The sequence below is a fragment of the Perognathus longimembris genome, unplaced genomic scaffold, assembly GCF_023159225.1.
Source record: "Perognathus longimembris pacificus isolate PPM17 unplaced genomic scaffold, ASM2315922v1 HiC_scaffold_5312, whole genome shotgun sequence".
Lineage (NCBI taxonomy): Eukaryota > Metazoa > Chordata > Mammalia > Rodentia > Heteromyidae > Perognathus > Perognathus longimembris.
In genome coordinates this window covers 69,696-83,588 of record NW_025960726.1, presented here as the reverse complement: position 1 = coordinate 83,588, position 13,893 = coordinate 69,696, and the positions used below count along the sequence as shown (strand labels likewise).

The 13,893-nt window shown below is 51.6% G+C and overlaps 1 protein-coding gene across 1 annotated transcript in view; it reads right to left on the bottom strand.

Moving 5' to 3' along the window:
* Positions 1–793: 793 nt before the first annotated feature.
* Positions 794–13,893, bottom strand: part of LOC125345112 (sodium/hydrogen exchanger 9-like) — a 67,555-nt gene continuing 54,455 nt past the window's right edge. Inside the window, exons 12-13 of the mRNA XM_048337353.1 lie at positions 4,774–4,828; positions 794–965 (exon numbers count right to left, since the gene is read on the bottom strand). Of these exons, the coding sequence (XP_048193310.1) occupies positions 840–965; positions 4,774–4,828 (181 nt within the window). The 3' untranslated portion in view covers positions 794–839. The remainder of the gene's footprint in view (positions 966–4,773; positions 4,829–13,893) is intronic.

Below are 13,893 nucleotides of genomic sequence, written 5' to 3'. Positions count from 1 at the left end.
TGCTGTCTAAAGGAGAAATAGATGTGTGCAGCTAAGTCTGCACTGCAATTTCTAGAATGAATGCACAGGAGGACAAATTACCACGGGGAGAGACACTGCAGAGGGCATAAATCGGCTTTCATTTTGCTAGCCTGTCCTTAATCGTATGGAAATAACACCCCCCCGTAACCCTCCGTGTGAAAAGCGAGATTAAAAACGGTGACATCACCTGAATTTAGTGTCACCGGCTGTAAGCTAAAAAGTTGGGCGAGCTCCAACGTCCATTTTCTCGTTGCCCGCCCCCCCCCACGCCACCGAGTTAATTTTTTTCCACTTGATTCCTTCATTACCAAGCAAAGCCTTCCTCCTGTAGCCTGTGCGGAATCCAAAAAAATAAATCCACGCCAGCGCTCCTGACTTCCCATTTCCCCGTGATCCGTCTCCGGATGTGTGTACTTTTCAGTCAGATTCTCATCATTCTCCAAGATCTGGCTATCAGAAAGTAACAGGCAAAAGGAGAAGAAAATCCTGTTCCTCAAAGAGAAATCTACCGGGAGTGGAACCACCGGGGAGACTTCAGGTAGATAGTGGGACTTACCTAGGTATTTAGAATGAATGCTACCATAAATAATTCATATATTATCATATAGTATCTTATGATATATTGTTTTGTGTGTTGCTATGTATGCAAAATAAATCAGTATTTGTAATAACAGTCCACCATGTTTTCTTTTAGTGGTTGGAGGTTGCCCTCTCTCCTCCCACTGTCTTCCAAAGAAAAAGCCATGTGCAAGTTGGCCTTACCTTTCTGGGTTCTTGAGGAGCCCAGAGCGCCTACCTTCAGGGTCAAGGGCAATTCTCTACCATGCAGCAGCGTTTGCGGGGGTCACCGTTACCAAAGGATACTTGTGGTCAAAGCCATACCACATCCTGAACAGCAACGCGCTCTCGGCTCTCGTGGTGTTTTTCTCCACGCTGTTTGCTTCCTGGAGGGACAAAGTGGAGCAACGCGTTAGACCAATAGTCTACTCATTCTACTATAAAAATACATGGCAAGCTGGGTGCCGGCAGCTTACGCCTGTGCCCCTAGTGGCAAAGGGGACTGAGATGGAAGCATCTGAAGCTAGCCTGGGCAGGAAAAGGCTAAGGGGCAGCACCCAGGCCTGAGTTTAAGCCCCAGTACTGGTATGCATGCGTGCACACGTGTGTGCACAAATACCCACATTGACACGCCAAACCAAGCGGCCTTAAGGAAGCTAAGTATAGGCATATTCATTTTGCTGGTGAAACAGCTGCCAAGCAAATCAGCTCCGAGGTCTTACTGTGTCAATGAGACTCTTCCGGCATGATTCGACATTTGCTTTTCTTAATGATCCTAATTTTATTAGGTAGTTAAAAAATGCCACTTGCTCTGACATCATCAAAATGGTATTTCTGTCAGATGGCTGCGGTGGGAATTTTGCAGTTTCCTTTTGCCAAACGTGGACGGCATTTATTTATGGATTCCCCAAAGGTCGATGCGAGAGAAATGACAGCAGTCTAATAATTGTTACACTGGTACTGGTTTTTCTCTCCGATAGGTCGCCAGGAAAGGCTGATCTTGGATAGCTTGCTGTCATTGATGAGAGTGTTCAGAGAGGCATTTCTGGTGGGGAGTTGGTAAGAATCCAGTACCACGGTCTCTTTCCTTCGCCCATGAGGGAGGAGGAAAAGGAATCGAAAAGGGAAAGAGAAAGACAAAAAAGTATTTGATGGAGAAGGAGAACGCGAGAACGGGGAGACCAAGGCAGGTAAGAAACACTATTTGCAAAGTGTAGCCGGCAGGATGTTTTCCTTCCAGCAAGAGAACCCCAAGCGACCCTCCTGGTGAGCCCCGCCGCATCGCTTTCAAGATCTCTCATCTTTCCAACCTTGCTTTCCGCTCCCCAAATGGTGTTCTCTTAGTTCGTCTCCATTCACCACTGGAGGGAACCGAGAAAAGCCCTATCTACGCTCAAGGGTCACGAAGACACAGAGCCCCCCCCCCCCCCCCCCCCCCCGCTCCGGCTGAGGGCTTTGCAGGCATCCCCAAAGACACTGAGCCTCCATACTGGGACTTTCCCGGGACTCTTCCACACCTGCTGCAAGGACTTCCTTGCACCCTGCCTGCCCTCCCCTCTTCCCTTTCCTGTGACTTTCCGTTTACTCAGGGAAGCAGATAGTAAGTTAATTCATACCCTCGAAGAATGGATTGCACTCTATTTCTGGCAAAGCACCCAGGGAACTGGTTGTAATCCCGGCCCCCAGAGAAGCATAGGTAGGAAGATGGCACCCGTGGAATACCAAACGGAAAGCAAAAGGGCTGGGGGTGTGGCCCGAGGGGCAGGGTGGTTCGCCTAGCAAGTGGAGCCAGGACCGACCTCCGCGGGGACCTGCGCGTCCAGTCACCGGAGGAATGACGCCCATCAGGCATCGTTTTTAGGAAACTATTCACACGTGTCATCTTTTATTATTTTTTAAAACCTTATCTTACTCGGGTGACTGGAGAGGTTATTTGTTTCACGGGGTTCTAATCAGAATAAAACATCCGTGATATAATAATGATTAGAACAAAACATCCCTGTATCTTGTAAGGTGGGGGGAGGGGGGAATTCCGCTGATGACCCAGCGTTGGTTTTTCCGGTGGATCCTTGTTACACTGGTGTGTGTGTGTGTGTGTGTGTGTGTGTGTGTCTCTTAAACATCTGTTGGCCCAGTTCTAGAGCCATGCGTTCGTTTATTTCTCTGAAGTTATTGATGACTGAATCCCTTGGCGATGAAAGGCCATGGATAGACGAGTCGGTGGAGTGAGTGTTCTGGGCAGGCACTGGGGGTTGAAGGTAAATGTGCCCAAGGGGAGGCTGGCGTTCGCAGCCACAATGGCACGGGGCAGGAACCCCATGGGGTGGCACGGATATCAGACCCTTGGGTGAGGGTCTGTCCTCTGACAGCCGTCATCAGAAGCGCGATACGGTACGTATATGTGCATTTCATCACCAGCAACATTTCTCTCGTAAGTTCCTTTCGTTCGAGGGGCACACTCGAGGACGTACAGGAGGCCGGAAGCAAAGACCATGTGGACCTCCTACCCCTTTCAGAATAATGGCGCGTTTACCAACTCAGAGCCTCCCGTGTTGTAGCTTAGGTACGGGGCCCGGGGGATTTAAGCGTGTTGAATTTCAGCTTTTCTTTCACTTGGTACTTCTAAGAAGCAGAGTGTTTGATTCGCCTGCAATTTCTGGCTCCCTTATCATCATCTATTTCTGGAAATATTTAAAAACGAGTGGGCGATTTGATCTCGTTCTGATTTCTCCTGAAGCCAAGGAACGGGCCAGAGATTGGAAAATGACCAGGCCCAGTAGGAAATGGATATTTTTCTTTTTAGTGAACTCTCATGCTTAGAAATACCCAGAGGGGAAAATAATATGAGGCCGCTCTTTGTTTTAGGCTTATTTGAACTCCTACGAGGAAACAAAAAAAAAAAATCTCTGACAAAACGAAATAGGAGAAACAGGGAACTCCTCATTTTAGCTTAACCAGTGACTTATAAAGTAGTGTCTATGTGATACAATTTTATCAGTTGCTGATAAAACAAGATAATAAAAAAAGAGAATTTGATCTAATGGATATTGTGCAGAACAACCAATATTTTCTTCTCCACCAATGATCTGACCCAGGTTATAGTTTTCTGGGGGTGGGAAATATTAATTGCACCAAGTAGGATGGTCACGTGAGTCAAACGCTTTACCTTGGCCCGAATGTTCTATAGAATGGAGTCGTGACGTCGGAGACCCCAATTTCATTGTCTGTCGTGGTGCAAACTCCTTCAAGTCTTTTGCAAAACAAGATGGGTTTAGCTCAAAGGGTGGCTCATTTTCATGAACATCATTTCTCTTGATTATTGTGATGGTTTGGAGCGGTAGACCTGACTGTCATTCCCACTGTACAGACAGGGAAACTGAGTCTCTCAGCTGGGAAAGCTTGTCTGGCTCACGGGAGCGTGGGGGTGGATTATGCTATTTTCCCAACAACAGCAGTTAAAGACCTTTGGTCTTTGGGACGTTGGGCCGGTGGCAAGTGGTTTCTTTTTTCTTTTTTTTCTGCCTAGAATACTATGTAACTGTCAAAGAGTAGACAGAAGAAGGTAAAGATGTTTCTTTGATGAATTTTCTTCCTCTTTCTCTCTGAGAGAAGAACGACACATGGAAGGGAAGGCTGAAATGTAGATAAAAAGTTTTACTTGAAGGCAGGAGAATAGATCATTTGACCTACAGATGATGAAAATGCTTTGGGGGGGAAAAAAAACCACCCCCCGAACCTTCAGCCTTAACTCGTTTCGTGTCGGAACCCACCAAGCCTGTGGGGGCTCACGACTCCCCCGCTGGGCTCCGTCCTGGGGTTAGCTGTGTTTCCTGGGTAACGAGGCCTGGAAGACGGCACCGCCTGGCCTTGAACACGCGTGATGGCAACGCTTGCCTTCTTTCTGTGCGCCAGGAGGCGGCATCTTGCCGTGCCCCGGGGGGGTGGGGAGGGGTGCTTGGAGAAGGGAACCCACAAAGTGAAAGAGGGGTGGATTGTTTCCAAACGCAAATACGATCAGGACACGCGAGTCATGAAGCCATATCACCCGTTTATCACAGAATCCCAGTCCGCTCACCCCGTCCCCCTTCTCATCCCAGCCCCCCCAACCCGTGCAGAGCGAGCCCCCGGACGGCGCGTGGTGGCGGTGGGGGCAGCGTGGGGCAGAACGTGGCGCACGCCGTGGCCGGGACTTGCCTGGGGCGAGGCGGGCTCCTCCGGCTTCCGGTTCTCTTCCAGGTCCACACCGACTCTGCGAAGGCAAGAAGAAGGCGGTGAGGACCCCGGCTGTGCCCACGGCCCGGCCAACCCAAGGCGGCCTGGGAGACAGCCGCGCCCCGCCATCCCCGACCCCCCGCCCCAGGCTGGGGGGGGGGAGCCTGGGCGTGTCCCCCCAACAGGAGCCGGGACCCCGAGACTGGGAAACAGATCCCCCACAACAACTCTGACACAGGGGGCCTGCAGGGAGCTAACTTAGTGCCCACGGGAGCCGCTCACCAAACGCTCCCGGCCCGGCGGGTGCTCAGCCTGGACCCCAGTGGAGACCCTGGAGGGCAGAGGTTCGCCCGGCCACCCCGTGAGTCCACCCACCCGGACCCCCGGCTGCGCAGCTCATGATCATGATGGTGATGATGATTATTTTAGAAGGGGGAGATCTCTTTGAGAAAATAAATTAAAAATACAACTGTGAGACTGGGAATGAAAGAGACTTGAGAAGAAGACAGACTACAAGAGGATTATATGTATATATAATATATACCTATTAAAGCTAGCCAATATAACAAGCATCTTAAAATCCAGGGGGAAAAAAACAACCATAGAACGTTCTAATCATTGGTTTAAAATATCTTTCCTTCTGAAATGGTCGCTTGCACAGGGTGCGTGTGTGTGTGTGTGTGTGTGTGTGTGTGTGTGTGTGTGTGTGTGTGTACCAGGGCTAGCTGCCGTCCCTTCGCTTTTTGGTTCAAGGGCAGCGCTGGACCGCGCGAGCCTCAACGTCACTTTTATTTTTTGCTGGTGAACTGAAGCTAGAGTCTCACGGACTCCCCCGCCCCGGGCAGGCTTCCAGCCGCCATCCTCAGATCTCAGCCTCCGGAGTCGCTGGGATGACACGGGACGTAAGCCATCCTCCTTTGATGCGGTCATGGTGGGTGGTAGAGAGAGCAAAGCAAAGGCAGCTCTCCCCTTGCAAGATGGATCCAGACTCTTGGTATCCAGGGAACGATGAAATAACCCACTGTAGCATAGGCATGTTCTTGGAGGCCCTCCTAACCCCTCACGGGGGTGGGGGGGGGGTGAGCCCTGGGCTGAGGGGTGGGAACCGGGGTGGGGGTGGGGGTGGGGGACTCGTGCCCGGCCCAGATGCCAGCAGAGCCCTTCCCGCGACGTGGCCGGGTTGAGAAGGATGGGGGCGTCGAACCTCAGAACAGAGAGACGCGAGGGCTATGGGTAACCCCGAGGCCCGGGGGATGATCGAGAGACAGAGACACGGAGAAGACGCGGTGGGGAGGGGTGGGGAGGAGGTTCACACGTCGTTCTGCATTTCGGGGGGGGGGGGTTAGGGAAAAGCCGTCTCTGCGCGTGTGCGGGCCACAAAGCCCCCCCCCCCCCCCAACCTCCACTCCCGGGCGTGCAGATTTCATTAGACACATCTCAGAGGCAGCCATGCCTGACCACGGCAGCCAGGAACGCTCTGGAAGTGGGGCTTTTCTTAAGAGGGAAAGGCCGGCGGGGGAGTCACCCACAAAAGGCTTCCTTTTCCCATTAAAGCCAACAAAACCCATTCCGATGCTTATCAGCCGGCACCTCTGGGGAGGCAGTGCTTGCATTGTGTGAATTCCAATAGTCTCCGGGAGTGTTTGGAGTCTCTGAAGTCCGCTCCCCTCCCCCCCCTCCCCCCCCCCACTGATGGGGGCTGGGGTGGGCGTGGGGGGGGGGGGAGGAAATATTTTCCTCCAGAAAAAGAAAATGTGACATGTTCTGGAAGGGCAGAGCGGCTGAAGGTTGAGCCCACAGGTACAGCTCAACACCGGGAGAAAGTGTGGAAGACATGGGCTGAGGTTGGGGGCCCCCGGCTAGCCAGACAGGAGGAGACCAGCATGATCGGGCTCACGCCTCCCCTCCCTGGATTATTGTGACCAGAAGGAACCCAGTCTAATGAACAATTCAAAGAGTTTAAATTTGTTAAAGCAAGCCAACGAGGGAGCAAGTTAGTGGGAGAAGTCACCTTCATTCATTCTGTGATTTTAATATGACAGGATAATGGGGTGTTGGCACATTGGTGTGGGGGGGGGGTCATGAAACGCCGGCTCCCACCACAAGGGCGTTCCTGGAGTATCCATTGATATTCTTATTATCAGTGCTGCTATTATCAGGGGGAGAGACCAGCGTGCTCTCAAGCCAGCGATCCGCACAAACACGGGCTCAAGCCCAGAGTGGATTTTCTATGAGCGACGGAAACAAAGACACAAAGGTCAGCCACAGGATTCCTTCGACAGACGAACTGAAGGAGAGGACCCACAGTGGAATATATATTTCTATACATTTATATTATTGTATACTATATAATAACATATAATGTGTTACATAAGACAGCTATAGTATATGGATTATACAGTATATCATATACACTATATAGTATATATTATACATGTATACATACGTGGATGTGTGTCTATATATATGGACACACACAATGTCTACACAGTGTCTAACGTCTCACTGGAGGCGTACGCTACGGGTCACCTTGGCAACCTAGACTTCCATCTTGAAGATCTGACTAGGAAGCCGCCCGCCCCAGCAGCTGCGTCTCCCATCTCCCGAGCGGGTCGGTCGGAGGGGCCGTCCTCCCGTCAGGCAGCGGGCGTCGAGAGCCCGCGGCTGGGAAGGCGGGCGCTGGCTCGCAGCCTGCTGACAAGGCCGCGCCCCACGCGCGCACGCCCTGTGCTTGGTGCCTTGGCAACCCTTGCCCTGAGCGGGGGGGTGGGGGGGGTTATGGAAAGAACACAGGTTTAGAGGGCACTTAACTATTCCGGGAGGAACGGGGCCAACGCAAGGAACGAGCAAGAGATAGTCCTTAGAGGCGAACAACACAACGCTTCCCAGATCAGCAGATGTTTACACCCAGGAGGGCCCCCGAGGAGGGCAACGCACAAAAGGGACCCCTCAAATAACCTCTGCCTGCTACTCAGACAGCTGCCTACAAAACCCTACGAGATGGCCACCGTCCCCGCTCGTGACCTTCTCCGGCTGTTCGAGCTGAACCGGAGCCCGCCGTTTCCTATTGGGCACTGGCTCTCCAAAGGGGGGCAGAAGAGTCGCGTTTGGACTTGAATTCATGCCAGGTGCAGGGGGCCAGATCGGATATGGCTGAGGGCAGACAGAGGAAGGACTCAAGCTCAGTCGAAGCCAATAAATGGATCACGAGTGGCTACCACAGAGCCCAGGCGCTGCACAGCGAGGGAGAGTCCGGGTCACTACCGTGCCGGCTAAAAGGTAGCTCTGCGTCGGGCAAGGACCATGGGCCCCAGGAAGCCCTCGGAGTTTGGGGGGGGGGGGTGGGCGAGGATGCGGAGTGATTGTGGTACCACGTGCTTTAGTAATTAGAAATAACGACACAGAAGGATTTATAAAGTGTCCTCTTCCATTAGCCACTCAGAAGCCCTTGCGGCCGGGTTCTAGAATCGTCTTGCACCCGTCGATCTGTAGCTTCGGGCCACGTACCGCGCACGCCCTGCCCAGGGTGTAGCAATCTGCCTCGGGGACTTCAAACAACACGGAACAGCCGAAGACGGCTGCTTGCTTCACCGGCACTCATAAAGTGTGGAAGTGGAAATGAAAATAGTTTGGGGGCAAATAATGGTTGTCCAAACATGACCTATGCCCACAGCTGGAAGGCAATCTATAACCTCACAAACTAACCACTGAAATCTGATTTTTTCCTCTGGGGGCAGTTAACATTAATTACAACTGGTATGAATACTTGTAATACCTACATACTCACCCATATTTATGTGCATCACACACATGTCTACTTTAAAACATTAAGTGTGTTCCCTAATCCCCAGAGGAAGAAAGTCAGGAATAGTCTTAATAATGCATCACCTTGCTTGCTGTTAAAAAAACACCTAACGATCTCAGTTTTAAAAGGCACGCCGACGGCAGAGCTAATGGCTGAGCAGGAAGCTGCGACGGCCGTGACTCATCAGAAGAGGGGAAAATAATTTTAGCTCCTCGCTAGGAGGGATTAAAGTCGATCACTAGAAAAATAAGGTTGTTTTCCCGGCCAAACCCGCCACGCGCGCGGGCCCGCGTGCGTGACTGTGCTGAAAAGGAAACCCTCAGGGTCGGAGGAGTTGGAGAATCCACGCTGCACGCTAGACTCACGGTGGGAGGAAAAAACGCACCTCGCTTTGCAGAAATCAGTGGTTTCCAAACAGGAAAGCGGATGGGGGGGGGGGCGGGGAAAGGCTGAAAACGCGGTAAGGAAGACGTTGCTTCTGCTGAGCGGGAGGGGAAGGGAAAGTGGAGAGGAGCAGGTAACCCCAGCTCTACAAGGGGCGCTCGGACCTTCGGGGGCCACAGCGGGGGACAGAACGAGCATCAGCTCGGCAGGAGATGAAGGAATGAGACCTAAGTGGGTGCTGTCGGCTCCTACAACATTCAGGGTCCCCCCCTCCCCCCCGCCATCATCATTGCAGAAGACCGCGGCGACAGCTTAAACAGCCCCGGTCTAGGAGCTGGTATTCTTGCACGCACGACTACTGCCAAGGCTTCTCGAACCCCACCGGGCGATTCTAAGACACATCTCAGCACATCGCACACGCCGGTGAAGATTCCGCCACACGGGGGGGGGGGGGGGGGCGGGAGGTACAAGGTGTGCAAGCTGATGTTTTCATTTCTTTGAAAACAATGGGGGAAGTTCAGAAACGTTCATTTCTCACCCCTTATGGGGAAAGACGAGTAGAATTTACACACACACACACACACACACGGAATACATTTTCACCATGATTAGAGGAGAAGCGGAGACGGCGGGACTCTGTGTTCTCAGGACGTTGGGCACATCGATGGTATAGTCTCAGCACAATCTTAGATCGCTCCTCGTCAGGTGACACCTCTAGATGAATTTTTAAAGCCAAGGATACAAGCGAGCGGGGTGATTCTGAAAGCAGAAATGAAACGTGACATTCTCATCTCGCTGGGCTTTCAGTAGGAAGGGGCTACGTCGGCAATATTTTACAACCGGCCATTCCGGTTTTTTTTTTTGGGGGGGGGGAAGGATGTATTCATTATCCATTCATCATTCGTAATGTTTTTGCCCAAGTTCTCTGATGTGATTTGTAAGGACACAGACCACATCAGATCTGCACACAAACATCACAAAGAAGATGGGGAAAATGACGGAATTGAGAGGGCTTATTATTCTAATCGCAATTTGTAAATAAAAAACGGGAAGTGTCTCACAATTCCTTTTTTGTTCGACAAAGTTATGACTAATAAAAGACCGCCCAAAGTTGCTCAGGCCTGTTTGCATTATGGTTGTGAAAGTGCACGAAGAAGAACTGAAATCTCTACGTGCAGCATTTGAAATGTCCAGTGAGTGTGCATGAAATGGACACAACTCAGGCTCATGACAGCCGAGAAGCAGTTCACAGCACTGCGAGAATTCTGTCCGCTCCGGACAGATCTGTCTCTATCCGTCCCAGGAAAACAGAAGAAAAATCACGCTGGCTGTGTTTGCACAAAGGCTTTGAATGGGGTTGCTTTCCCCGAGTCTTCTGAAAGTTATTTGTAAGATAACCCCATCCGTATCTTAACAGTAAGGATGCGCTGCTAAGAATCCACGCGTCTCCACGTGTGCGGACAGGGCCCGTGTGGTCGCAGACAGCGAGGGAGAAAGAGCCCTGAGCACATCCATTAGAAAACAGTTGGTGCTCAATAAATACTTCCTTCTTCCTCCTTTGCTATTGATACTTTGGTGAAGCCAGATGCATGGCTGCATTATGACGAATAGACAAAGGGGTCTTGCTTTAAAAAAAGACAAATAGAGGAATAGCAGTGTACGTGTCTCTGTTCAGCATACAGTTAAGCGATCCAGGAAAAACAAGACAAGTCATGTGTATGCACGGGTGGAAGAGATTATATTCAGGGAGGACGATGCCAGTTTCTAGTTAGTGATGTGCTTTCCCAGTCATGGGTTAAAACCAGCGCGGAGGTGGCAAGAACCCCTCTAGTGGGGTCTTCCGTGGGGTAGGTATTTGTTGAGAGCTTGAGTTTCTTTTCCAAGCACAAATCAGGGACATCCTGGAGTTGTGGAAAAGCCTACTTTATATAAGACTTGGTGGTGGTGGGGGGGGGGGAGATATGGCGTACAACCGTCCGAGGGGTAGGAGGAATGGTGACGATCTTCTTCAGGAAGAGCTAGGCGGTTTCACAGTCCTACCCCACACTACCTTCTGAGACGAAGCCGTCCGTCCCCCTAGGGATGAACGTCAGTCCCCATCTGTCATCTCGAGGACAGTCCCGCGCCGTCACCGCCGCAGCCCAGCCACCCGCGGGCACTGATGGCGGACGAACCTCTTCCACGCTCTGCCCCCAAACAGGAGTCCACATTCCCGGGCTGGCAGAGACGCAGTCTTGTCAAGGAAAACCCCTCACTCTTAACCACAGCGTCCACCCCCCCACAGAATGGCAAACGGAAGCCGAAAAGGATCTTTAGACTCAGAAAGCTAAAGGCTTAGGCAGTCCAGCCGTGGCTCACTTCGAAGCCCGTTCTAGTTCAAAGCGCAGGTCCTTTCCACTGATCGCCGAGGGGGGGCTTATTAATCCCCCCATCGAAGGCAACGGAAGCACAGCGCGGCACAGACTTCCATCTGCGTGCTCATCCTGTGAGAATAAACATTCTGGTTCCGGTATCTATCCATGCTTCCCATTCCCTTCACGGTTCCCATCGAACCGAGAAGAAGGACACGTGGCAAAGGCCGCCCGTGGTGGAAGCTACCCTTTTCACCCAAGAGAAAAACCCAGGTGGTACACACCAAGGCACGGGACTGGAGAAATCCTTTCCAGAACATTCCCTGCCTGCGTCTTTTCTTTTGCTAGCCCGGTGAATCGCATTGAACGGCTGCTTTTCCTACAAGCCACGTGCGCACACACGTAGTAGCCGGGACATTTGGCTACCAGAGTGGTTTAAAAGCGCGGCCAGGATCGGGACCCATCTCGACCAGCCGTTCTTCCGAGTCCCAGGACCTCCACTGCGGGGGAAGCTGCTGGCATCGTGGCTTCCAGAGGAGCAGGACAAGGTCAGAGGGAACAGCCACAGAGCGGGGGGTGTGTTCAATCGCCGTGGAGGTTGTGTTTAAATACTTCAGGGACGAGTCTCTGGGGGAGTCCGCTGGCTTCCTAAGTAGGGCATTGGAATCACTGGCCTTGTTCCTTTCTCTCCATCCCCCTCCCCCTGGCCCTAATCTCCCAGGATCCCCGTTCCTGTCGGCCACGTGACCCACCACACACACTCAAAGCAAGAAGGCCCCGGGGCCAGGGATCCACACCTGGAGCTGGTGTGCCAAAGGAAACCGTCCGATAGAGCAAAGGCACGCCAGACAGACAGTGCGCTTTCCCGCGAGTCTCATTAAACTCTAGGCTTCCTCTTGTAGCTGTGTGGATAAACGTTTGCTACATTTTTTTAGGTACTGGGGATTGAACACCGAGTGTGGTACTTGCTAGACAAGCACTTTGCCCCGGAGCTACAGCCCAGCCCTGAAGTTGGTTATTTGTTTGGTCGTGGGACTTGAACTCAGGGCCTGAGCACTGCCCCTGAGCTTCTGTGCTCCAGGCTAGCCAGCACTCTGCCACGTTGAGCCACAGCGTCACTTCCTACGCATCCTTGTTGTGAAACTGAACAGATAATTGGGAAGGCTGTTACTTCCTTGGCAAGGCACGGTCATTTTTGGTAATTATTTGCTGCGGATGGCTGATCAAGTCCCCGGGGTTACAGCTAGAAGGCGGTTGTCACTGCGATTCCCTTGTTCTTTCAAATGACTAGGTTGGGGACCTAGGAATTCAGGATCTGGAGTCTCTATTCATGAAGAATCGCTTCCTTCTTTCTGTAGGTGTTATTTCAGGATTTCTCTAGGGTTACTTATTCCAGAGGACGCGTAAGCGAGTCTATCAGCAGGGCTTAGCTCTCGTTACGATCCGGCCTCCCGAGAGGCCTGCGTGTTCAAGTCACCGGCTCTCTAGGAAGTTGGTAGAAGAGGTGATGGAGACCTTTAGAGGGGTAGCCCAGCGGGAGGGTTTTAGGTCATTGGTGGGTGGGGTGGGGGGGTGCCTTGAAGGGACGGTGGACCTCTTCTCTCGTTCTCTTCATTTGTACTGACAGCCCCTGGCCATGAGGTGAATGAACCTCAATGGTTAGAGACGGAAATTTCCAGCATGGTGAGCCCCGGTAACCCTGACCTCTTTCGAATCTCCTATTCTCGGGTGTTGGTACAGTGACCCGGAGTTGACGAAGGCTTTGCTTTTTCTTCAGTTCATCGCTTCCAAGACTCGGTAGGCCTTTTCACCTGGCCGCCTCAGTATGTCTTCAGCTGAAGATTCCTTTCCTTTTTGCTTACCACCTTCCAGGCAGCCGTTGCTGATACAGTCCACCTTCTGGATTTATCTTCGAATTCTTTTTTCTTTCTCTCTCTCTCTTTTCTTTTTTTTAAAAAAATTTTCTATGTGGTTTCGACTTTTCAAAGCAATCTCCCTATGTCTTGAGCTATTTCTTCAACTCAACCTCCCGGAACGCGAATTCTATTCTCAGTAGTGAGCGCTCTTTTTTTTTTTTAATTTTTTTTTCCTTCTTCCTATTTGTCTGTTGAATTTTTAAAATGGAAAACTATCACGTTTAGTTCCAGAGAACCTTCTCGGTGTCCCAATTACATCTGTGTGTTAATTGCTTTTATTAATGGTCTCCCTCCCTCTCTCTCTTCCCCTCGGTCTCTTTATAAACGAAGCTGCCAGCGCTGGCTGTTCCTTCTCTCTCTGGTTACCGAGTCTTCATCGATTTTTCATTACCCACTCCTTTCCGTGTGTGTGTGTGCGTGCGTGCGTGTGTGTGTGCGTGCGTGCGTGCGTGCGCGTGGGGCTTCACATCCCGAGTGCTCTAGCAAAGGCGGGATGTTCTCGATGGCATTGATCATAGGGAGAGAACAGTATCATTTCACCATCCACTCTCCCCTCTGGGCAGATGTGTCCAGATGGAAGAAGAAGGTCTGGAATATTCCGTCTGCCCAATTCAGAACAATGCCATTCGGTTAAGACCACGTGCTC